Here is a 22,584-nt window from a genome sequence, read left to right on the forward strand (position 1 = left end):
ATATGTGTCGCAAATATGATGGTTGCTTCAAACCTCATCCTTTACTTATTTTGGAAAAAAAGTCTTGAGAAAGACCAAGAAAGCATATTTGATATATATGGATATTTTTACACACACATCTTTTTCCCTTCAAAATATGTATATTGATGGGATTGGCTGCCCAAGAATCTAAGAAGATTATAAAGAAAACTATTTTAGATTTTTAAGTGTGGACACAAACACTCTCTCGTACTTATATGTCCCACTGTAATTACTCTGAAAATAATGATATCAAATATCCAATCTTAAGAAATAATAATATATACATTGTTGTGATTTAAAAAAAAAAAATTAAGATATACTAAAAATAATTGTAAGGGTGTCTTAAATTTTTAATAATTCCATTAATATTTATATTATTATTTTTAATGATTTTTTAAAAACTTCTTCCTCTTAATAGAGATTTCCTCTTATTAAAGATGGAATGCTCTAATAACTAGTAAAAATTAGATGTTCTTAAAATGTTAGTTCAATTAATTCATATCTAAATCCAAAACTAGCTTCTAATAGTACTTACTACGTTCACATATTGTAAGCTACCTCACTTCAAATACATGTTCATCCTTAACTTTGGGATTTACTTTTTAACAAATACAAGTTTGCTATACATCGATAACGCAGCTGAATATCATAACCATGATATAAAGCCTATTCTGCTAGAACTCGTTCTAGAAGATGACTTTGCCACTCAGCTTTGGGATTTACTTTTTAACAAATACAAGTTTGCTATACATCGATAACGCAGCTGAATATCATAACCATGATATAAAGCCTATTCTGCTAGAAGTCCAACGTCAAACACGTTTACTTAGGGGAAATTCCAATGTTTTGTGAAAATTTCTAATTTTATTGTAGAACCTTACATCTTTACTTGAATGATTAGTAAATTGCTACTGCAATTCTATATAGTTTATCATGATTTGTTGGTATTTTATTCACAAAATTACATTATAAAATGCTATTGACCATTAGGTTACCAAAAATACGTATACCTCTACTCAAATTACTTGAGTTGCAAATAGAATGAGGCAATGGCGTGTAGTACGTAGCGATGTGTCTAATTAAGAGACATTTGTAATATTTTCCACAGTCATAAACGAAAACGTAACTTAGAAAACCAATAATGGTTTAGATAATCAACGTCTTATCTAGCTAGTGGCCCCAAAAAATATCCTTTTTGGGGAGAGAAAGTGGTTAATCGAAATCTAAAGATTTATTTAGGGAGGACCGGACCACACAGGCTATTTATTTCGAAAATAACATCTTTTCGCTAGTGACTTAATATGTTAACCAACTTATATTTATTAAATGTTACCGACAGGTCCGAGAATATAATTGTAGTTTTGTGATTCCATTAGTTTAGGCATGTGTAACCAGGTTTGGAGTCCATGCTTACGCATTTTTTCAAAAACAATTCAGATTACAGAAACATAATCGTGACTAGTAAATGCGAGCACTTCTTACTGGTCGAGATCAATTAAAAAAAACTATAGACTAGTGAAGAGATTCTCATATACGTTTTAGTTCGTGTTCGTCCATTGCGATTGAAGTTAATTATAGTTCGGAATGCTCCGATTTTCTAGAAATGGTCTTACCAATAGAGATTTGGCCTAAACCTAAAACTGAAACATTGATAAAATCTATTATGCGTTTAGTCACATATTTTTTTAATTGTAACTTACCATTAGAGTAACAATTTCATAGTAATTTGAATCTAAAGATGTTAATTAACTTCCAAAATGGTACTAATCAATATTCACGACGAATGGTACTAGCTAGGAATTAGGAAAATCGTCGTCCAAGGTTTTTGTTTTAAAGTGAATCTTTTTGTAACTTACATAACCTTTCCTACGTTTTTTAGGTCAAAATTTCTCAGAATCTTTCCTACTTTTGTTATGTATTATTGTGGTTTATTCATTCGCAGTTTCGCACCGATCAATGGGAGCCACCATGCATTTGTTTTGTAAAATTGATAATAGGTGATAGAAAATTAGAAGAACAAAAAGGACGTAGAATATTAGAAATACATCAACGTCGTCCGTTCAGTCATTGTTACAAAGATTAGCCAATGATAATACGAAAACGCACATCCTACTTTTTCTAATGCTCCAATCAATAACAGTATAACACAAAGACAAAAAAATATAATGATTATTTATCAACTTCAAAGATAAATCGTGCTCCACACTTTGGTCCTAAACGGGGACCCACCAAATTGCATATCTCAAAATAATAAATTCTAGAATATAGCAACTGTATGATTCTATTTTTCTTACCTCTTTTAGGTTAAATCTAATTTTCTTTCTTTATTTTTATTCACACATATATATATATATATATGCCTATTTAGGTGGTTAAATTAGGATGCGAATACTATTGAGAAACTATGCACAAGAGTTAAGGTCTAGAATATATACGATCGTAGTAACTAAATATCTGGAATAAAAACCATTCGTTCAATAAGGTTTGAATGAACAAGAGTTTTTTTTTTTTTTTGGTCGAAAATGAACAAGAGTTAAGACCACATATACTTTACTTTAACCGAAGCCCGTAGCACTATATGTGAAATGTAGTTTTGGCGAATATCTCGTATCCCCGTCTTTGTTTAACATGTGGTCCCTTATACTAGTTTTATTGGTGTTCAGCTCCGATCTTACATAGACTCAAATATATGGATTTGATTTGGTATAGTGCATTTAACCACATTACCAGGTGCAAAGACACCCGTTACTGAGTAGTTAGAAGACTAAATTACAATAAAATTCACCTAATAAGTTGTATGATCTTTGATCATGATATGGATCAAGTAATAGGACCTTACTCTCATGTCTTAACGATGCACATAGTCACATGCGAAACTCCTTATGTCTGATCTGAGCTTTTTTTTTCCACAAATATTCGGTTAAAATATGTGAAAACGTAAGATAAAATTACATAGATATTTTATTGACCAAGTAGAACATTTGTTATTTTTGTAATTTGTGTTATAGTATATAAAAATTTAATGTTAAGTAATTAAAGATATGTGCTCAGCGGATAGTGAGTGATTAGGATTCAAATATGTCTATAAAGAGGGTTAATAAAAATAACTTAAATTGGACAAGGTGAAGAAAGAGAACTGATTTGGCCATTGGGGAGAGAGTTTGCACTTCCCAGTTGAGGTACCGACACATGTCGGGCACGTGGGGTAGAGGACATTCTCGTCACCTGTGGAGGGGACCACAGAGCGTGCTGTAAACCATCTTATGCTGTTTCATCCGACGGTTCTTATTCCATCTTCAGATTCTCATTGTCCTTTTTTCATGATAAACCAATGCTTGCGTCAGCTTTCCCCACCTGGGGGCTGGGCTGTACTAAATGAGTATAGAAATATTAATTTACAAAAAAAAATTATTTAAATTTTTTATTTTAAAATATATTTATTCTAAGATAAAAAAAATATATTTGATTTTAGTTTATAAATATCAATTGTTATATTTTAAAATTTTACATTTATATTAATTTTATTATATTATTTGGTATATATAATATATATTACATAGAATTTAAATGTGATTTTAGATATAATATTCTTAAATCTTATCAAAAATATATTAAGTGCTAAAAAAATATAAAAATAACTCCAATGTGAATATACAATAAATAATAAAATAATAAATTTTTATTTATATAAATATGTATACAGATAAATTATTAATTTATAATTTTCATAAAACCATATATTTACATAAAAAAAATTTTTAAAAAAATTATCTTATTCTCTTATCGATTTTTACCAAATTTTAAACCAACCACGTTAAAACCGGTAAAATTTGTTAATTTATAGAAATTATTAATTTATTGAATATTAATTTAGTTTAATTAAGACATTGGATTTATAATGTCCAATAGTTAACTACTAATGTTTTTTTTTCCAACAAACTACTAATAATTTAATTAAGAGTTTGAATAAAATAAGTCAAAAATAAAGAAATAACCACTGATACAATCGAAATTCGGATGATACAAATACAGATAGAGCTTGCTCAGAACTAGAGGAGCAAACACCAAAGCGTTTTCTGGGGTACAAAACGGCACGCAGTTATAGTCCAAAACTCAGGATGAGGAATCCACGGAGGAGGGGATAGGCCAAAAACATAGCAGCCCCTATCTTTAGTTTTGACATTTTTTTTTTACAATCTGAAAAAAGAAAAAAAAAACAAAAAACAAAAAGGTAGATAATGAATACCACAAAGGTATGGGTTGAATCATTGCACAGAATCACAGATCTTGGCCAGCTATTTTTTTCTGTCTGTGTTATGTTGGGGACAAGATAGGGGAAAAGACAGCTATGAGCAGAGGGTTTCTTCTTAAGCAGGACAAGAAGTCATCCTTGCTGATTCTTTGATCTTTGTCCTCGTCTAGCAAAATGTACATCCCTTGTATCTGTTACATATAAACTCTAAACCGTTTAGCTACACATCTTTGGATGTCAATTTCAATAGATGGATGAATGAATTTACACTTACCTCGTCCTTGTTCGAGTTTGGTATTGTGAGTTTCAGCGCGTCTCCAAGCTGAGCCAAAGATTAAGTAAAAAAAAAGTAAGTCATAAGAACTCAAAAGCAAAGATGACAAAGGAGGTGAAGAACTAAATGTACTTCTTGAATGGAGATAAAGCCATCTCCATCTGCGTCACAGTGAGAAAATGCTAGCTCGCATGTTTGCTGAAAAAGTGGCTGTGCCGATACATGAGCCGAGGCAAACAAGAACTGCAGACCAACCAGCAGAAGAACAAGGATGAGACTAAAAGAGACTATTTACTAAGAATCTCTACAAAATGATCCCTGAAGGTACCTGTCTGAAAGTTATTGATCCAGCTTTCTCCACATCGATGAACCCGAATATCTACATAAGTAACATTGTAAGAAAGCATATTAATATACAAAGAAGGTAAGAAAATAATTTATTTATTCATAACTGACCCCCTTAGAGAGAGTGCAAGGCTTCAGTCTTAGAACTCGAAGAAAGTCATGTAGAGTAACACGTCCACTGCAAAAAAAAATAACAAAAAAGTCTTGAAGGTTGTAGCTTATAAAACAAGTAACTTAATAGGACAAGAGTCATTACCTAGAGTCCGGATTCATGGAAGAAAAAGTATCCAAATACCGAACTGCCTCTAAACTGCTTATATGGAATAGCTGAAAGGAACAAAGACGAGAGCATATGTAACGAACATTTTTTATTGATAAAGCATATATACATGACATATAAAAAAAGATTGGTATATCCACACTCAGAGATATGTGTCTCCTTGATGTAAATGAGTAGCATCAAACTTTTAGCACTAGAGAATAACACTTACCGATGCAACCTTGGCCATTTCAACCATGTAATTTGAGGGGTTTTCCTGCAACAAAACATTTTAAGATGAAATAAATGATCAAAAAGATGAATACCTTTAAAAAACATATGAAGCTATTCAAAGAGAGGGAAAACACTTATGAGCTGCACATACCAGCTTTAATTCAGTTGCTCTGTTCAATAGCATGAGGTCCCCATAAGAATGAGATGTTTGGACCACGTTCAAAGATGTTGCTATTGCATGACTGGTCTGTATTCACAACTATACCATGAGTACTATTTTTCCACCAATAAAAAGAAGAGCAAGTGCATTAAAAAAAATAATCTCAATCTCCACTAAACACATACCTTCTGGGAGAGACGCACAGCATTCTGTTTCTGAGTGTCACTGGGATAGATTACTGGAAGGTATTCAACCTGTTAATTCCGGAGAAAATGATCCAAATAAGTGAAATACTAAAAATACATAAAACAAAAAAAATCAATGAACTAACTTTTACTACCTCCATGAAGTTGTGAAACTGAGTGAACATTCTAAACATGAGCATCAACAAAGAAATATTCCCCCTGAAAAAATCTCATAATCATCAGTACTTTTTTGAGGAAGTAGAAAGTGTGTATACAAACATGAGACAACGAAAGAGACTCACCAGGATTGATCAAAATGTACATGGGGATACCGGACTACTACAGGTTGAATAGGGTAGCCTGGGATGAAAGCGCCGAGCTGGAAGGAGATGAGAACTTTCCCATTGGTGGTGGTTCCTTCAGGGAATAGCAGCAGACGGGGGAATCTATCGGAGGAGGCTTTTCTCTGTATTTACATATCCTTGAAAGCACATTGCGTATCAAATACAAAAAACCATTTTGAATCCTTTTCAACCACAAAATGGTTTACATGTGTTTGACAAAAGTTACTCAATCTTAGAAACTACTATAGATATTAATAACATGACACAGAAACTATATACCTTTATTTCATGCACAGCGTTCTTCCTTGATTCTTGTGAGAATCTATTAACATATATCACCTAAACATATTCAAAAACAGAAACTTTAGCATAAACTCACACTAGCAATCTTAAACTAAGTATGTATGTACTATGCGTGCTAGCTATATGCTTACCTGCATTGCCCTGATGATGGTTCCAACAAAAGGAAGTGAATCATGCGACTCCGATGCAACAATGGTGGGTGATAGCTCATAGAAGAAGAAGATTGGTTCAATGAAAGAAACATGGTTTGATACAACGATGGGAGCAATATCTCTCCGAGCAGGTTTCCCTTTCCGTCGTATCCAATGATAACTGCAAGAGCAAGGAAGATCATTCGACACAAGAACCTCTATATATCTATAAACAACATCATGGAACATTCAAAAATTCGGTTTGGGCTCTCGCCTAAACATTAATCTATCTATAAGACGTCTAACTACCGCCTAGCGATTTCTTGAACATTATTTGAACTTGTAGGGACTACATCTATATATAAACAACATCATGGAACAAACTATCTACCACCATTGAAGCCATTCACCATCTTAAACCCACAACTCTAGTTTGATTTTTTAAACTCAGTGATCTAAAAAATCAGGTCTAGGCGGCGCCATCGAATCTGAACTAAACAGTTTTTTTCAAACCCATTTTTTAAAAAAAAATTGGTCTGGGCACGCCTAAACACTAATTTATCTATAAGGCGTCTAACTACCGCCTAGCTATTTCTTGAACATTATTTAAACTTGAAGAGACTACAAGAGATGAGCAAAACTCTATATAAACAACACCATGTAACAAACAATCTAACACCTTTTAAAACCATTTCACCATGTTATAACTAAAGTTTCCATTTTTAAACTCACCCAAAGGAGAAGAGGATACATCTTGTACAGATCCGAGTAACCCACATGATCCTACACCTCCAACGAGGCATAGGATTATGCTTATCTTTCCACCCAGCAAGCGCCAGCTTCGTCGCCACGTAACCAACAGCCAAGCTAGCTCCAAATATAACAAGTCTAAGCAACGCTATCGGGAGGCAAATCACGATCTTTATCGCCTCGTACAGTCCGCTGACTCCCGGCGTATCGTTCCGGAACGGATCCACCGTCGTCGGAGGAGGCTCGGCGTCGCTGAGGAAGCCGAAAGGAGGGTTGAGATGGTCATGACGTGGAACACGTGGAGGTTGGTTTTGTTGACCAGCGGAGGGATGATTATAGTCTTCTTCTCCGTTGTCGTGGATTGAGATGACGACCTCTGGTTGACGCTGGATCAGCGGAGACGATAAATCGGGATCCGACATTCTCGGTGTGTCTTGTAAGAACACAGCGAGAGAGAAGGAGAGAGAGATTGGTCCACGCTTTGTGGTTGATGTTAATTTGTTTTGTTCCCTCAATAATCCTTTTTTTAGTGTTTTGTTAAAAAAATAATTTAATTTCCTTTATTAATACGGTAGTAGTCTATTTTAAGCTGATTTAACTCGAACGAACAAATGTTTTTATTACAGCTGTAGTTTACTAAAGCAAATCTATTATGGAAATAAACAATGTCATTACAAGGGGGCACGATAAAGTTATTCGGTCAACGGAAGCAGATAATTTATACAAGGATTTTATGATTGCACATGGATTCGGCATGGTCTGTCTTAAAAACTCATAATAATCTCCAATAGGAATAATAGATTTACTCCACTTGTATTTGATACTTAACCACTGCTGGAAAAGAAAACTATTATTTTATTGGCTCTATAAGTTTTGTATATATTCCCACCAGTTCGTTTTAACTTTTCTAAGTGGTGTTTTAAAATTGTTTTAGTTTTATTTTAAGTGATATTTTTAAATTTCTATATAAAAATAAATTTAATTTGATATTTAAGACCATTTATATTCTGTCGTATAATTTTTCATTAATTGTAACTATTGTTGTTTTTAGGTAAACAAAATAAATTGGATAAAAATTCGTAATTTTTCAATTGGAGTGTAAAACTTTAAAAGCTAATTCAGGGAGTATATGCTTATACCTTTAACTTTGTATTTTCCTTACTATAATCATTAGTGTGCCAAACAAAAGAATATTTTGAAATTTTATAAAAACCAAGTCTAAAATATCCGACTTTAGTATACTGTTCAAAAACTTTACTAATTCGTTTAATTAAAACCGACAGTTCATATATAATTTTAAAATTAGTTATGTCATAGATCTGACTGGATATCCAAAATGAAAGAGATGGCGATGGATAACTTAATTAATCTTTATTGATTTGGCGTCGTCAAATTAGGGAGATTAGCCCGATTGACATATGTGGCCGACATACCAATATAATAGCATGTGTCGATAATATAACAAACTATTATTATCATCTGTGGTGTCAAAACATAATACGCTTAAGCTTGGGCTGTTAAGTGTTACTCGAGCCTTGAAAAAACTAAATAGATTAGCGCTAAATGTACAAGAAAATGAAAAGGTTACGAAACGAATATTTAAGTGGGCCTGAACTGGACAATACCCTCCAGTGCCTGATTGAGTTATCGTCCTCTTAGGACAGGGACAAGTATTGACTACAAAAACCCTGGGACAAGTATTGCAACTAACTCTTGAATTCGGGTGAGCTTATCCCTCTCCTCTTTGATTAGTGTGAACGTTAAGGATAATTTGGATGATGCTTTGATCAATGATTCTCTCTACATTGGAATATAATGTGTATAGAGTTCTCTCTCTTCACTGATTAAACTAAGAATGGTTTAGAGCTGCTCTGTGATTCTCAAAAGATCCATAAAGTAAACGTTGATTTGCCTCATGGAGAAGATGATGTATAGCTTCAATTTTTATGTGTTTTTGATCATATCATTTTGAATTTTTTCTAAAAGATTTCTCTCTTAAAATTAGTTAACAATGAAGCATTTGCTTTCATGGGTTCGTTCAAATCTGATCAAAGAGAGGCCTGAAATGTTCATCAAGGGAGATACTGTGTATGTCTGCTTCTCTTCTTTCATAAGCTCAATTTAAGGTTAGTTATTAATTGGGGGAAGAATCGATTCTTGTTGCAGGAGACCTGGTGTTCTTGTGTTAGTGAATGTATCAATATCTGTAATTTTACAGACCAAATAAAATTTGATATGAGAAAAAACATTTCATGACAACAATTCGTTGGAGTTTTGTGAGGAAAACAATACATAGTCACGCGTTTTTACATATTGCTACATTATATTAGAACATGATGATAATATCTACTTCCCCTCGTCCATCTTTCATACACACTGCTCAATCAGTAGCCGCCTATGCATATGCTAAAACAGAGAGAGATCTAAGTAAGCAACATAGACACCATCGCAGCTGCAGAGTCAGGACCATCGTTGTTAACACTCGGTATGATCACTTCAGGCGATACTTGTTCCACAAACTCCTTCAGCTCCGTGAAGCTGCTATGCTCACTGTAAGGAACCTCATACCTGAAAACATGTATCATGATTTTGAGCTTCAATGCACACCACAGAGACTTGGAGATGGCGGATGGTGGAATTATCTTACCTTATTATTGTACCCTGTTGTAACCTTCTTCCTGGAGTCTTCTTCTTGGACTTACCAGATGTCCAGCCAGTTGGAGAGAATGCAACTATAAGGCTGTATCGGTTCTGCATTGACATAACATTCGCCTAAGATCTCAGCCACACACAAAAAAAACATTTGTGTAACTGTTTCTTACTGTGTATCGGTTAGCTATATGTTTAAGCCGTTTGAAACTAGCAAGCGTCCACAAGGGGACAACGTGAATGTGGCTCTCCTCTTCCTTCACTGTAAACCACTGCATATCTTCCTTAGAGAATCCCAAACACTCTAGGAGTTTTAACTTTGCAGGATTGATGTAGATCTTCTCACGTAGCACACGTGCAACCTCCATAAACAGTCTCTCCTTTCCTTTCAACAGAGAAGAGAGGAAATAATTTAAGATTCATCAATAAGCATGTCTCAACAAGAAGAGAGAGCGTATTACCGATGGTGTAACTTCCTATCAAGAAGAGTGTCTTTGGATTAAAAGCTTCTGCTTGAATAGCCTCAACAACAAACTGTATCACCGCCTCTTGCTTCGGAAAGTCATACTGCAACAAATGATACCATTTGTATCAAACCAATCAAGAATAGTTATGTTAGTATGATGCATGACTAACCTGAGGGTTACAGTATGTAGTATCAAGGACAAGAGAGCTGATAGGCGAACCAGTCAGCAAGTTTAACATCTCTTCACTATAGCGGAAGTCACCCGTATGTAGAACAGCCTAATACACATCAACAGAGTTAAAACATAAGCTGATCAACACATGTTTGGAATGGTCTATAGATTAAGAACTCACCTTACCGTTGGCTGGTTCAAAGCGTATCATGATGGATCCAGGACAGTGGTTTGCATCAAAGCATGTCACATCAACTCCCGCAATACTAACCTTCTGGTTTAGGTTCAGGACTTGCAGTCTCTCCCAAGGGATCCCAATCTTCATGTTTACCAGCTTCGCGGTGATTAAGGAGCAGTATATCTTCCCGTGACTAAATGACTTTGTGAGTCCTTGATAATCTGTAAATGAGGAGACACAGAGAGATTTTAAGCATTGATTCTTATGTGTAGTTATACATAATTAGGATAACTACTTACGATCAAGATGAAAGTGTGTAAGAAACCAATGGCAACAGTCGCGTGTGAGGTACTTGAATGCATCCTGCGTTACATAGAAAAGTCACCACAACATGAAATGGAACCAAGGACAGGATTGTTATGGAGAACTTACCACTCGGAAAGGTGTCCCTGCGACGCAATTCCACTGTGGAACGGCTTTAGATTTGCCATTGTTGCCGTTTCTTCTCACAGCAGCACGTCTACATCCAGAATCTGCTGCACTCTTTTCTGTGACAGGTTCTTTAGGGAGCTTCCGGATGCCATCACCAGGGAAAAACTCTGTAATCAACTTGTTGGCGGTTGGTTTTCTAGGCTCACTTGCCTTACGAGTGGTTGACTTCTCCCTCTGTCTCTCTGTAACATTGCTAAGAGACTGCCCCTGCGGTTCAGCTGAAGATGCAGAGGCTTCTTCTCTAAGTGCGCTAAGTGCATTCACAATCTTCTTTCTAGGGCCAAGCGACGTGATACCTATGCTCAGGAGATCCTGTAGAAATATATAACCATTGGTGAAGAAGATACTTATCAAGCTTTAGTTCCATAAAGGTATTCCATTACCTCCTCAGTGAGTGACTGAAGAGTATCCCAGTCAATCTCTTCGCGTAGAAACACATGTTCATATTTAGCTAAACCTAGACTCCTAACCCACTTAAGCACCGGAGAGAGATCATTAACTAGCTCCGGATTATCAACAGATTCTTCAATTAAAGAAGAAGACTTCTCGCATCTTCTCAATGAGTCCTACACTCAAATTTAAAACAGTTAAATCAAAATACAAAACTAAACCCCAAAGTCTAAAGATAAAACAAAAGGAAGAAGCTGTACTTGCTCAGGAGCCTTGTCAAGACAGTTATTAGTGTGAACTTGCCTCTCCTCCTCACTCAAACCTGAGATATCAGTTTCACACAGTGGACACTGAATCGAATCATCAGAGCAAAGCTTAATCAACACGTCAAGCTCAGAGTCCGACTCTACAAAACAACATTCATCCTCCTCCTCGTCCTCTAACCTAAGACTAACTCTCGACTTCAACAACAACCTAGCCTCCATCGAATTACACGAATACCCCTCCCGATTCGCCTTAAAGCACTCACCTTTTTTCTCCTTCCCATCGACCAAAACGCCGTCGTTTTCTACTTTCGCCGCGAGAGAGCAAAAGGGCTCGCTAGCGGAGGAGCAGTCAACACTCGAGGGGATGCAATCTAGTAAGCTGCTACAGTCAGGAGTAGTAGAAGACGAGCCAGCTTCAGGAGCCGGAGGAATATTCTCTTTTCCTGGATTAGGGCTGAGTCTTTGCTTCTTCCTCGGAGGACGGTGGGAGATGGAGCCGTTGGCTGGGTGGAGGGGTTTTCGAAGGGGAAGAAGCTGAGAGGAGGAAGGAAGGATCTGGAAGTCGTCGTCGTCGGTGTTCCACATCTTTAAGCTCCGGCGAGGGGGGAAGAGATAGAGAGAGCGTGTTTGGTTTGACTGTGAGAGCGTTAACACAAAGTTCGAAGGAGAGAAAGAGAGAGAGGGAAAGAGAGGAGACGACGACGTTTCGGATGAATCGGTGTCACTTGTTAGTTGTTATAGAAATGCATTTAAAACTGTTGGAAATTATTTTTTTTCTTCTTTTAATGCAGTAAATTTAATTTTGAAAATTTATTAATGCGGGACAGTGGGAGTGAATTTATATGGTCCAGGATTCAGACCAATAGATTAAGCCCAAGCGTTTGGATCTTCGGATCGGATCGGGTTCGGACCGGTCTCTTTCGGATCCTTCGAATGGTTTTTCTCTGGTCCGGATCAGTTCAGAACTATAATGAAAGTACATGTAAAATATCCGTAAGTTTCGGATCTGGATCGGGTTCGAGTATCTAGGATCTGAAAAGAACATAAAATACATAAACTCCATCAAATTTAGTCGATATTTGTCATATATTTCTAAAATTTTACAAAATAATTTAATTAAACTATTAATAATTAAAATAAAACATTTTTAAACTTTAATTTTACATTTTAAAGCTTTATATTACTTAAAAATTTTATAAAATAATAAAAAATCATGCTGATAAAAGATATTTCAACTAAATAATAAAATATAAACAAAAAAATCATAGTTTTGGAAATATATATATATATATATATATATATATTTTAAAGTCGGATACAAATGAGTTTTTATCGGTCGGGTTTATTCGGATAAAAGAATTTTGAAACCAAAGAATACTTTTAAGTTTTTGGTTTGGTTTTGGGTTGGGTATTTTTAGTCGGTTTCGGTAGAGTTCCGGTTAAAATGGACAGGTCTACAATAGATCATGTATGGGCCGTATCTAAAAATTTCAGCCTAAATGTTTGCTCGAAAGGTTAAAAATGGTGGGACTGGATTCGACCAACGCCCAAGGACCGGACTGAACCGAAATGCACATAAGGTCGGTTTTTGGTTAAACTGTAGAGTGTTGTTGTTTATAAAGGCGTTGTTGTTTGCTCAAATTAGGTTTTATAAGCATTTTGTCGGCTGATTCTGCTGTCTCTGAGGCTTGTCATCTCTAGAAGCTAACGAAGATGGTATGTCCTAGATCCTTCAATGATGATATGTTTGATTTCTATGTTCTCTCTTGTTCAGTCGTGTCTGAATGCACTTATTAGGTCTTGATGGTAGATATTGAATAATGTCACAGGTTCTACAAAACGATATTGATCTGCTAAACCCACCAGCTGAGCTTGAGAAGAGGAAGCACAAACTCAAGCGTCTTGTTCAGTCCCCCAACTCTTTTTTCATGGTAAATTCTTTCTTTTGATTCAAAGTTTTAACCTTTTTGATGTTTAGAATTTTTGTGAGTTTTGTTATCATTGTTTTAATCCATAGTAAACTTCTGTTTGGTGCTGATTAGATTCTTTTTTTAATGTGATTTGGTTTGATTGTAGGATGTGAAGTGCCAAGGATGCTTTAACATGTAAGAACAACAGTCTTTAACCTTGGGAATTTTTAATTCTTGATCTGTTCATGTTTTGCTCTTTTCATTTATGATGAAATGGTGGGTTGCGTTTGTTGCAGTACGACGGTGTTCAGCCACTCGCAGACGGTTGTGGTGTGTGGAAACTGCCAGACTGTGCTGTGCCAACCCACAGGAGGAAAGGCTAGGCTCACTGAAGGTTGCTCTTTCAGGAAAAAGTGAAACAAGATGGCTCCAGCAACTCTCATCCTTTTAGTTTCTTTTATGGTTTTTGGATAATATCTTTTGAGCTAGTATACTTTATATGTTGATGACTTTAGTTCTAAACTATGGATCTTTATGTTTTAAGTAAAAGTTCGTGAGCTTATTCCTCCAATAGATTCATGGCCTGAATTTTAGTATTCGTTTATATAAACCAATCGATTAACAAAACGATAAAAAAAATGATGATATTATTAGATAAAAAAACAAACAACAAGAGTCGCAACATGAAAGTTTAACCATAATCTCATCCCCTATATATCTCAACAACATACAAATACAAAGACCTTTCGAAAAGAAAAGTCAAACACCAAACCTCAGTCTTATTGAAAATGAAAAGAGAAGAATTGAGGTTTTGGAGATGAGATTCAAGCTGTAGAGATTCTGATGCCGCTAAGAACATAGCCTCCAAAAGAGCTCATCTGCATGTGAGGGTGAGTTCTTGATGGTAGCACCTGATATTCGCGTAGCCAGGGTTCTGTTATTTGCAGATTGATAGCCATCTTCCCTTGCTGAAGGTTGTGCATACATGTCGCCAGAGGCTGTAAAATGTTCATCAATCATGAGATTTTGTTCTTATGACCAAAACATATTGAAAAGCTTTCTTCTTATGTATAGCACATACCTGTAAGTACTGATGATATATTGCAAAGGGAGCAGAGTAGGAGAGCAGTGGCAATACATCTTTAGCTAAACTCCATGGGTCTTGGTCTTGTGCTGCCATTATTAAACTGCAAAACCCACACAACAGAAGTGTCTTCTAAATCAACCTGAACCACTTCCATTCACTTGAGAGAAACAGATATGTGTTACTTACCTAGAGAAGCCGTTTTCTTTCCACATTTCTATTGCGTCTTTTGAAGCCTTGGCTCCAGCTTTTGGGGCCTTGACAATTTTGCTCTCTGGAACAGCATCATCTACTACTCTGGCCTCAGCTGTCACAGGTGTGTCTTCTACCATATCGGATGTAGATGGGTGAACTCCTCCTTGTTGATTGTTCTCTTCAGGGGAAACAGTTTTGGCTGCTGAGAGCTCGTCTATAGATGACTGCACAATCCTACACACCAAATAAAGAAAGGACATAATGTCCAGAAACGTCAACTATATATAACAGCTTACTTTAAATAGATAAAACACAACAGAAACAAAAAAAAAAAAGAATAAAGAGACAAATGGAACATACCTCTCTATAACCTTGTCAGTAAAGTTGAACATCCTAACCATCTCCACAGAGGGAGGAGAGTTTCCTTTATAAGTATTGCAAACATAACCAGTGCCTCCTAAACGTTCAGCCACTGCACCAGTGATGAGACCACCAACCATATCCACCACAAGCACATCCGAGTGTGCGGTGACGTTAGCCATTGTTAACAAAAGAGATAACGCATCTACACGTATGAATCTACAAAATAAAGAACAGCAATTAATACCAATCAGAGGGAAAAGGACTCAGGATCTTCCTAGCGAAGTTAAAGAATAAAACAAAGTAATACATACCCGATTCTGTTTGGATATTTCTTGAAATAAGCTTCACAGATACTGGCAAACACAAAAAAAAAAAAACAGATCCGAGAATAAGAAAAACATAAAAAGTCATAAAACAAAAGGAGACATAACAAAAATATAAACCTGCGAGCAAAAGGTCGTCTTAGAAGCAGCTTTGGAGCATACTTCTTCTGCTTCTTAAGCTTATATTTTTCCTATTAAAAGCCAAAAAAAAAAAGATTAGACAAGAAAATCAATTACAGAGTTGTATATATACAAACCTGAGACAACTGAAACTTCTGGTCAAATGTTTTGCTATTTGCAATCAGTGCTTCAATAATCTCATCCCCCTTTGCACCCTCTCTACACATTTATGAAACTAAATGTTAGCAGATTCTTACAATGTATACACAGAGAGAGAGAGTTTAAGTATTGTTCAAACCTCCGCATAGCTTCAATCTCTTCACCAGTGAGGTTTTGAGCTTCATTATTGTCTATAAGTTCTCGATTATCCCTAGCATCGTCTATAACATTATTGCTGCTACTCTCTGAGATTATCGAACATCATTACACTCAAATTCAATCATTTTATAACCAAACATTATAACATTACAAAAAAAAAAAAAAAATTCTTTAATATTGAATTTGGGGAGAAAGACAAAAACCTTTCTTGATGGGGAGAATGCGAGAGAGGAAAGAACCGTCTTCTCCGGTTTCGACTTGGAAGATAGATCCAAACGGAGCTCCGATCAGTGGCTTTAACGAGTAATTCTTATTCCCTATCTTTAATACACTGTCCAAAACAGATTAATAAATAATAAATGAAACTAAACTAAACTCAAATCAAATATAATTGAGGATTGAGAATCACTAACGCGCCACCAGAGAGACGAGCGAAGACGAGACGGTCACCATCGTTCACGTCCAGCAAAACGCTGCAGCCTTCGCCAGCAACTCTCGGATTTGGATCTTGAGCCTTATTGTTATTATTCTCCGACATAACTGCCTGATCCTTGTTCTGCTCCATCGAGAAAAAAAAAAGAAATGGAGTTTCTGTTTTCGGCTTATTTCAGTTAAGGAGTAGTGTGTGTTAAACCCTAACGACATTATTTTGTCTGTTAAAAAAAAAAAAAGCGGTTTTTATGCCAAATCGGGTAAAAGAAAAGCCCATTGGGCCATTCATAGCTAAATTAATGGCCCAATGTCTACATAGCCACGTGGATATTTTATTTCGGAGAGAGGTGTGCCACGTGGACGTGGATCGGTCTGCGCGGGATATCCTCAACTTCCGATAACAGAATGAGACAGAGAGAGAGAGAGTGAGATAATTGCACAACATGTCATATAGTTGTGTCGTAAAAGTCAACATAATCGACGGTCTGGATTGACTGATTGACCAACGCCGATGATTTGTCTGTTTATCGGAAAACGAAGATAATCAAACTAAGCTTTATCCCCACACGAAAACAGAGGCTCTCTCTCTCTCTCTCTCTCTCTCTCTGTTCACATTATCTTCTCGGAGTCTTAACAAAAATAACCATCTCCAAAGGTATTCCGAATCGAATTATTGATGGTGAATCTGCTTAATTGATCGTTTTCGAATTTCCACGATCAAAACTCAAAATTGTTACATCCTGGGTGAGTTTTCTGGCTTGTTATTATTGAAAGGCTGTGAATTTATTGTAATTTTCATTAAAGGTTTTGAAGGGCTCTTTGGTGTGTGTTTTAGAGAGAGAAGATGGCGAGTACTGCGTTAGATGTATCGAGAGCAGAGCTGGCTCTAGTGGTTATGTATCTGAACAAAGCAGAGGCAAGGGATAAGCTATGCAGAGCTATACAGTATGGTTCCAAGTTCTTGAGCGGTGGACAACCTGGTACTGCTCAAACCGTTGATAAATCCACTAGCTTAGCCAGGAAAGTCTTCCGTCTTTTCAAGGTTATTAATCTTTTTTTCAATTTATTTGTTTTTTTCATTATTTTGTAATTGGCTTTGTGTTTAACTAACATATGTTTTAATCATTGTTGTTGCAGTTTGTTAATGATTTACATGGCCTTATCAGTCCTGTTCCTAAAGGGACTCCACTTCCTCTTGTTTTACTTGGAAAGGTGCTTCATAGTTCTTTTTTCATTTTCAGACAAAACCCATAAGTAAACTGTTCAGACAAACTGATTCTCAAGAACCAAAAAGAGTTCTGTATCAATCTTGGTTGATGGGTGTTTGTTATTTTGCAGTCCAAGAACGCGCTTCTGTCTACATTCTTGTTCTTGGATCAAATTGTCTGGCTTGGGAGATCAGGAATCTATAAGGTGAGATATAATCATCATACATGTTCACCACTACACTAATTCTATTCAGGTTTCTTGTTAGACTAATGTTTTTGCTTTAACTCATGACAGAACAAAGAGCGAGCTGAGTTACTTGGACGTATATCACTTTTCTGTTGGATGGGATCATCTGTCTGCACAACTTTAGTCGAGGTCCGTTTTTTTATTTGATTTTCCATATGTTACAGTTTTTCACCGCTTATTATATGTTTCCATTGTTATTAGCTTGGTGAGATTGGAAGACTCTCATCATCGATGAAGAAGATCGAAAAGGGGCTTAAGAATGGCAACAAGTATCAAGTAATGTTTGTCTATCTTCAGTTTCTAGGGAATGTTATATATTATAATAAACTCGATTCATGTTAAATTGTGAAAATTGCAGGATGAGGAGTATCGTGCTAAGCTTAAAAAGTCTAACGAGAGGAGTCTTGCTTTGATCAAATCAGCCATGGACATTGTTGTAGCAGCTGGTCTTCTTCAGCTATCTCCAAATAAGATCACTCCTCGTGTCACTGGAGCTTTTGGATTCATCACCTCCATCATTTCTTGTTACCAGGTAACACAACACTCTCTCTTTTTCGTTTCTCCACAACAAAACACACTTTCCAAGTTCTTCTGATCTTGACGTGTCTCTCGACAAACACAGTTGCTTCCGACACGACCCAAGATCAAAGCACCTTGAAGATTATGGAAGAATCTGGCGTCCAGGAGGTGGTTACTCAGAGAGTTTATGTTGGTATGATTGTAATAAAAATGTTCTATACCTCGGTTTCTTGTTGCACACGTTTTAGTTCATAACGCAAACGCAAACGCAAACCGCGCACATTACTTCTTTGGGCTTTCTTCACAACCCCGCAAGGTGTCAACTCTCTCTGGTCCCCCGAGAAAAGTTTAAATCATTCCTGAAAGTGGCGTATATACAGAGCAAAGGAGAATCTCAGTTTAAGCTTGACCAGTGTGTATGTGATTTTCCGTTTAAACCGGGTGATTTTAGAATTGAATTTGGTTCGGACCGGATTAAAGTGCAAGAGGGATTGCGTCACTTTGTGTCCAAAGGACCCAAACGGACCCCACCTATGTAACTAACTTCACGCGCTTCATCGGCTAGTGTACCTAATTTGATTTTTTTTCTCTAAAATGGCAACATATATCACAGTATAAGGAAGTCAATACAAAAACATTATAACATTTCCAAATATTGAAAGATTTCTTTCTCATAATACGAATGCACTGAATCAAAATAAAAAATCAATAATTTTCCAAAAACAAAATCTAATAATTCTAAGGATGATATTAACTAGAAAATATTAATCCTCCATTGTTGCGTATGACAAGCTCGCACGTTTTAGCCAATCTCTCACGAACGATACCGGCGCGTTTCATACACTCGCTCTTCTCTCCTCCTCCCTTATATATTACTTACCCTCGAACTACTTCGTATCAACCTTTAGACAAACTCACTCGTCACACATTCTACTCATCCTTGACCTTGTGTTGTGTGTTATATATACACTACTACACACGCTTATTATATAGTAATATAGATAAAATATTATTTCGAGTGAGTTTTCTCAAAGAGATGAATTTATTTACAAGAACATCACCGAGGGATAAGAAGTCCAATCTCTATTACATAACCCTCATAGGGCTCCTCTGCATCGCTAGCTACCTTCTCGGAATCTGGCGAACGTCGTCGGTCATCCCACGCGCCGCCTTTGATTACTCTAGCGGTCCACCGTGCGAGAAATTCTCCAAAACCATTTCCACCAGAGATCTCGACTTCAACGCGCACCACAACCCTCACGATCCACCTCCGGTGAAGGCAGTCGCCGTGTCTTTCCCGTCGTGCGGCGCTAAACTGAGCGAGCACACGCCGTGCGAAGACGCCAAGCGATCGCTGAAGTTCCCTCGGAAGAGGTTGGAGTACAGGCAAAGGCATTGTCCCGAGAGGGAGGAGGTTTTAAAGTGCCGTATTCCGGCGCCGTACGGTTACAAGACGCCGTTCCGGTGGCCGGAGAGCCGCGACGTGGCGTGGTTCGCGAATGTGCCTCACACGGAGCTTACGGTTGAGAAAAAGAACCAGAACTGGGTCCGGTACGAGAATGATCGGTTTTGGTTTCCTGGTGGCGGTACGATGTTTCCAAGTGGTGCTGATGCGTACATTGACGATATCGGACGGTTGATTGATCTCAGTGACGGTTCGATTCGTACAGCCATTGATACCGGTTGTGGGGTACGTGTGTATTCTTTTCCCCTCTGAATAAACCGAACCGTCCGGTTCGATTATACTTTTAATTGATTTTTATCTGCTTACTAATTATTTTGATTTTATTACTTAAAAGAAGATTTCCCCCCAACAATATATGTTGAATCGAATAATCTGTTGGAATATTTCATACAATTAGTTCAAGAATACATCCAGCTTAAATGACAAAAATATTTCATGCATATATCCATATATCTAATCACAATCTAATTAAAAATCTTTTTGATAGTATGTGAACAATAGCTAATTTTTTGAGTGAGTTCATTATCATTTTTAGATTAAATTTTACTCTTTAAAAAAACACTGTTTTTACAACATTTTTTGGCTTCTATATGAGTCACTGAAGTCACCTAATTATCTAATGTAACTTTTAACCTACTCGTACCTAACCGTTAAACTTGTAAAGTTGAAAATTAAACCAGTAGTTATGAACAAATAGTCAAAATCATGAAATATATAGATCTCTTATGTTGACTTTTAATATATTTTATCCTCATCTGCCTTAATATTCGCGGTATTAATCGTAAATATTTATTTGAATTCTTTTAAGGTGGCTAGCTTTGGTGCATATCTTCTATCAAGAAACATCACAACAATGTCATTTGCTCCAAGAGACACACACGAAGCTCAAGTTCAGTTCGCACTTGAACGTGGCGTGCCGGCCATGATAGGAATCATGGCCACAATCCGCTTACCATACCCTTCTAGAGCCTTTGACTTAGCACATTGCTCTCGTTGCCTTATCCCTTGGGGACAAAACGGTTCAACTCTAAAACCCTATACAACTACGTAACTAAATCACTCAAGTCTTTTAACACTTTAGGTTATTTTTTAGGTGGGGTTTACTTGATGGAGGTGGATAGGGTTTTAAGACCAGGAGGGTACTGGATACTGTCTGGACCGCCGATTAATTGGCAGAACCGTTGGAAAGGATGGGAAAGGACGATGGATGATTTAAACGCAGAGCAGACTCAGATCGAGCAGGTCGCGAGAAGCTTGTGTTGGAAGAAAGTAGTTCAGAGAGATGATCTTGCAATCTGGCAAAAACCCTTTAACCACGTTCACTGTAAGAAAACCAGACAGGTTTTGAAGAAACCAAAGTTTTGTCGTCATGATCAAGATCCCGACATGGCCTGGTAACTAATTTAATTAGTTTATATGTATATATACTATATAGTGTAAGATAGTTAAGTATCGAATTATTAACGAATGGTTTAGGTATACGAAGATGGATTCTTGTCTGACGCCATTACCTGAAGTTGATGAGGCGGAGGATCTAAAGACGGTGGCTGGAGGAAAGGTGGAGAAATGGCCGGCGAGGTTAAACGCGGTTCCTCCGAGAATAAACACCGGCGATCTCAAGGAAATCACACCGGAGGGTTTCTTGGGAGACACGAAACTGTGGAAACAGAGAGTTTCTTATTACAAGACACTGGATTACCAGTTAGGCGAAACCGGGAGATACAGAAACATACTCGACATGAACGCTTACGTCGGCGGATTCGCGGCGGCTCTAGCAGATGAACCGGTCTGGGTCATGAACGTTGTCCCAGTCGAGGCTAAGCTCAACACTCTCGGTGTCATTTACGAGCGTGGTCTAATCGGAACGTATCAAAACTGGTAAAGCTTTAACTCAACCGTGATGATTAATCTGGTTTATGGTTTAATCCGGTTTTGTTTCTTTTTTATGTTAGGTGTGAAGCGATGTCAACGTATCCAAGAACGTACGATTTCATCCATGCGGATTCGGTTTTCACGTTGTACCAAGATAAGTGCGAACCGGAGGATATATTATTGGAGATGGACCGGATTCTTAGACCGGGTGGTGGTGTGATTATAAGAGATGACGTGGACGTTTTGATTAAGGTTAAGGAATTAACCAAAGGGTTACAGTGGGAAGGTAGAATTGCTGACCATGAGAAAAGTCCTCATGAGAGAGTGAAGATTTACTACGCGGTGAAACAGTATTGGACTGTCACTGCACCTGAGGAGGAAGATAAAAAACAGTACTAAAGCTCTCTCATGATTTTGATTTTTGAGCTCTCTTCTTCTTCTTTTTTTCTTTTAAGTTCTTGTAATGTTATGTTTTTGATTTTTTTAAAGCAATAATTTTTTGATGATTGTTGCCACATTCTTATCATATCATAAAAGCAGTAGAAATATCTCAGAATGTTTAAAACAGAGTAAATTCTCAAAAAAAAAATGTTTAAAACATACTATTTCCATTTCATTTTATTTATCGTTTTAGGTTTATGTACACAGATTAAAAAA

The 22,584-nt window shown here is 36.7% G+C and overlaps 6 protein-coding genes across 8 annotated transcripts; 3 read left to right on the plus strand and 3 right to left on the minus strand.

Moving 5' to 3' along the window:
* Positions 1 to 3,988: 3,988 nt before the first annotated feature.
* Positions 3,989 to 7,769, minus strand: LOC106452168 (lysophospholipid acyltransferase LPEAT2). 2 transcript variants are annotated; one of them, XM_013894202.3, is made up of 14 exons: positions 7,241 to 7,766; positions 6,509 to 6,689; positions 6,354 to 6,413; positions 6,033 to 6,196; positions 5,886 to 5,949; positions 5,731 to 5,799; positions 5,537 to 5,632; positions 5,384 to 5,428; positions 5,149 to 5,219; positions 5,004 to 5,070; positions 4,876 to 4,926; positions 4,680 to 4,790; positions 4,548 to 4,595; positions 3,989 to 4,464 (listed from the first exon to the last, which is right to left on the minus strand). In XM_013894202.3, exons 1-14 carry the CDS (start codon positions 7,678 to 7,680, stop codon positions 4,336 to 4,338), a joined length of 1,596 nt encoding a protein of 531 aa, XP_013749656.1. In that variant the 5' UTR covers positions 7,681 to 7,766; the 3' UTR covers positions 3,989 to 4,335. The 2 variants fall into 2 exon arrangements, with proteins under 2 accessions (XP_013749656.1, XP_013749657.1); XM_013894203.3 differs by lacking the exons at positions 3,989 to 4,464; positions 4,548 to 4,595; positions 4,680 to 4,790; ... (5 more) ...; positions 5,731 to 5,799; positions 5,886 to 5,949 and having other exon boundaries at positions 6,040 to 6,211; positions 6,334 to 6,413; positions 7,241 to 7,769.
* A 1,694-nt stretch (positions 7,770 to 9,463) lies between these two features.
* Positions 9,464 to 12,592, minus strand: LOC106452169 (DNA cross-link repair protein SNM1). The gene is made up of 10 exons (XM_013894204.3): positions 11,866 to 12,592; positions 11,599 to 11,781; positions 11,156 to 11,527; positions 11,023 to 11,086; positions 10,727 to 10,944; positions 10,544 to 10,651; positions 10,369 to 10,474; positions 10,081 to 10,292; positions 9,906 to 10,009; positions 9,464 to 9,826 (listed from the first exon to the last, which is right to left on the minus strand). The coding sequence occupies exons 1-10, from the start codon at positions 12,454 to 12,456 to the stop codon at positions 9,682 to 9,684; spliced, it is 2,103 nt and encodes a 700-aa protein (XP_013749658.1). The 5' UTR covers positions 12,457 to 12,592; the 3' UTR covers positions 9,464 to 9,681.
* Positions 12,593 to 13,370: 778 nt separating this feature from the next.
* Positions 13,371 to 14,352, plus strand: LOC106345360 (40S ribosomal protein S27-2). The gene is made up of 5 exons (XM_048778823.1): positions 13,371 to 13,451; positions 13,517 to 13,587; positions 13,701 to 13,802; positions 13,948 to 13,976; positions 14,078 to 14,352. The coding sequence occupies exons 2-5, from the start codon at positions 13,585 to 13,587 to the stop codon at positions 14,196 to 14,198; spliced, it is 255 nt and encodes an 84-aa protein (XP_048634780.1). The 5' UTR covers positions 13,371 to 13,451; positions 13,517 to 13,584; the 3' UTR covers positions 14,199 to 14,352.
* A 59-nt stretch (positions 14,353 to 14,411) lies between these two features.
* On the minus strand, positions 14,412 to 16,843 carry LOC106452171 (tRNA (adenine(58)-N(1))-methyltransferase non-catalytic subunit trm6). Its single transcript, XM_013894205.3, has 10 exons — positions 16,598 to 16,843; positions 16,388 to 16,515; positions 16,165 to 16,270; positions 16,004 to 16,085; positions 15,867 to 15,937; positions 15,735 to 15,776; positions 15,421 to 15,639; positions 15,055 to 15,294; positions 14,863 to 14,968; positions 14,412 to 14,779 (listed from the first exon to the last, which is right to left on the minus strand). Exons 1-10 carry the CDS (start codon positions 16,747 to 16,749, stop codon positions 14,606 to 14,608), a joined length of 1,320 nt encoding a protein of 439 aa, XP_013749659.1. The 5' UTR covers positions 16,750 to 16,843; the 3' UTR covers positions 14,412 to 14,605.
* Positions 16,844 to 17,155: 312 nt separating this feature from the next.
* On the plus strand, positions 17,156 to 18,879 carry LOC106452172 (peroxisomal membrane protein 11D). 2 transcript variants are annotated; one of them, XM_013894206.3, is made up of 8 exons: positions 17,156 to 17,360; positions 17,452 to 17,658; positions 17,754 to 17,828; positions 17,955 to 18,029; positions 18,120 to 18,200; positions 18,273 to 18,347; positions 18,430 to 18,603; positions 18,694 to 18,879. In XM_013894206.3, the coding sequence occupies exons 2-8, from the start codon at positions 17,461 to 17,463 to the stop codon at positions 18,727 to 18,729; spliced, it is 714 nt and encodes a 237-aa protein (XP_013749660.1). In that variant the 5' UTR covers positions 17,156 to 17,360; positions 17,452 to 17,460; the 3' UTR covers positions 18,730 to 18,879. The 2 variants fall into 2 exon arrangements, with proteins under 2 accessions (XP_013749660.1, XP_013749661.1); XM_013894207.3 differs by having other exon boundaries at positions 17,165 to 17,360; positions 17,421 to 17,658.
* Positions 18,880 to 19,480: 601 nt separating this feature from the next.
* LOC106452173 (probable methyltransferase PMT16) lies at positions 19,481 to 22,494 on the plus strand. Its single transcript, XM_013894208.3, has 5 exons — positions 19,481 to 20,280; positions 20,864 to 21,074; positions 21,149 to 21,449; positions 21,532 to 21,933; positions 22,008 to 22,494. The coding sequence occupies exons 1-5, from the start codon at positions 19,627 to 19,629 to the stop codon at positions 22,324 to 22,326; spliced, it is 1,887 nt and encodes a 628-aa protein (XP_013749662.1). The 5' UTR covers positions 19,481 to 19,626; the 3' UTR covers positions 22,327 to 22,494.
* Positions 22,495 to 22,584: the final 90 nt, after the last annotated feature.

The sequence above is a fragment of the Brassica napus genome, chromosome A4 (genome assembly GCF_020379485.1).
Source record: "Brassica napus cultivar Da-Ae chromosome A4, Da-Ae, whole genome shotgun sequence".
Classification (NCBI taxonomy): Eukaryota; Viridiplantae; Streptophyta; class Magnoliopsida; order Brassicales; family Brassicaceae; genus Brassica; species Brassica napus.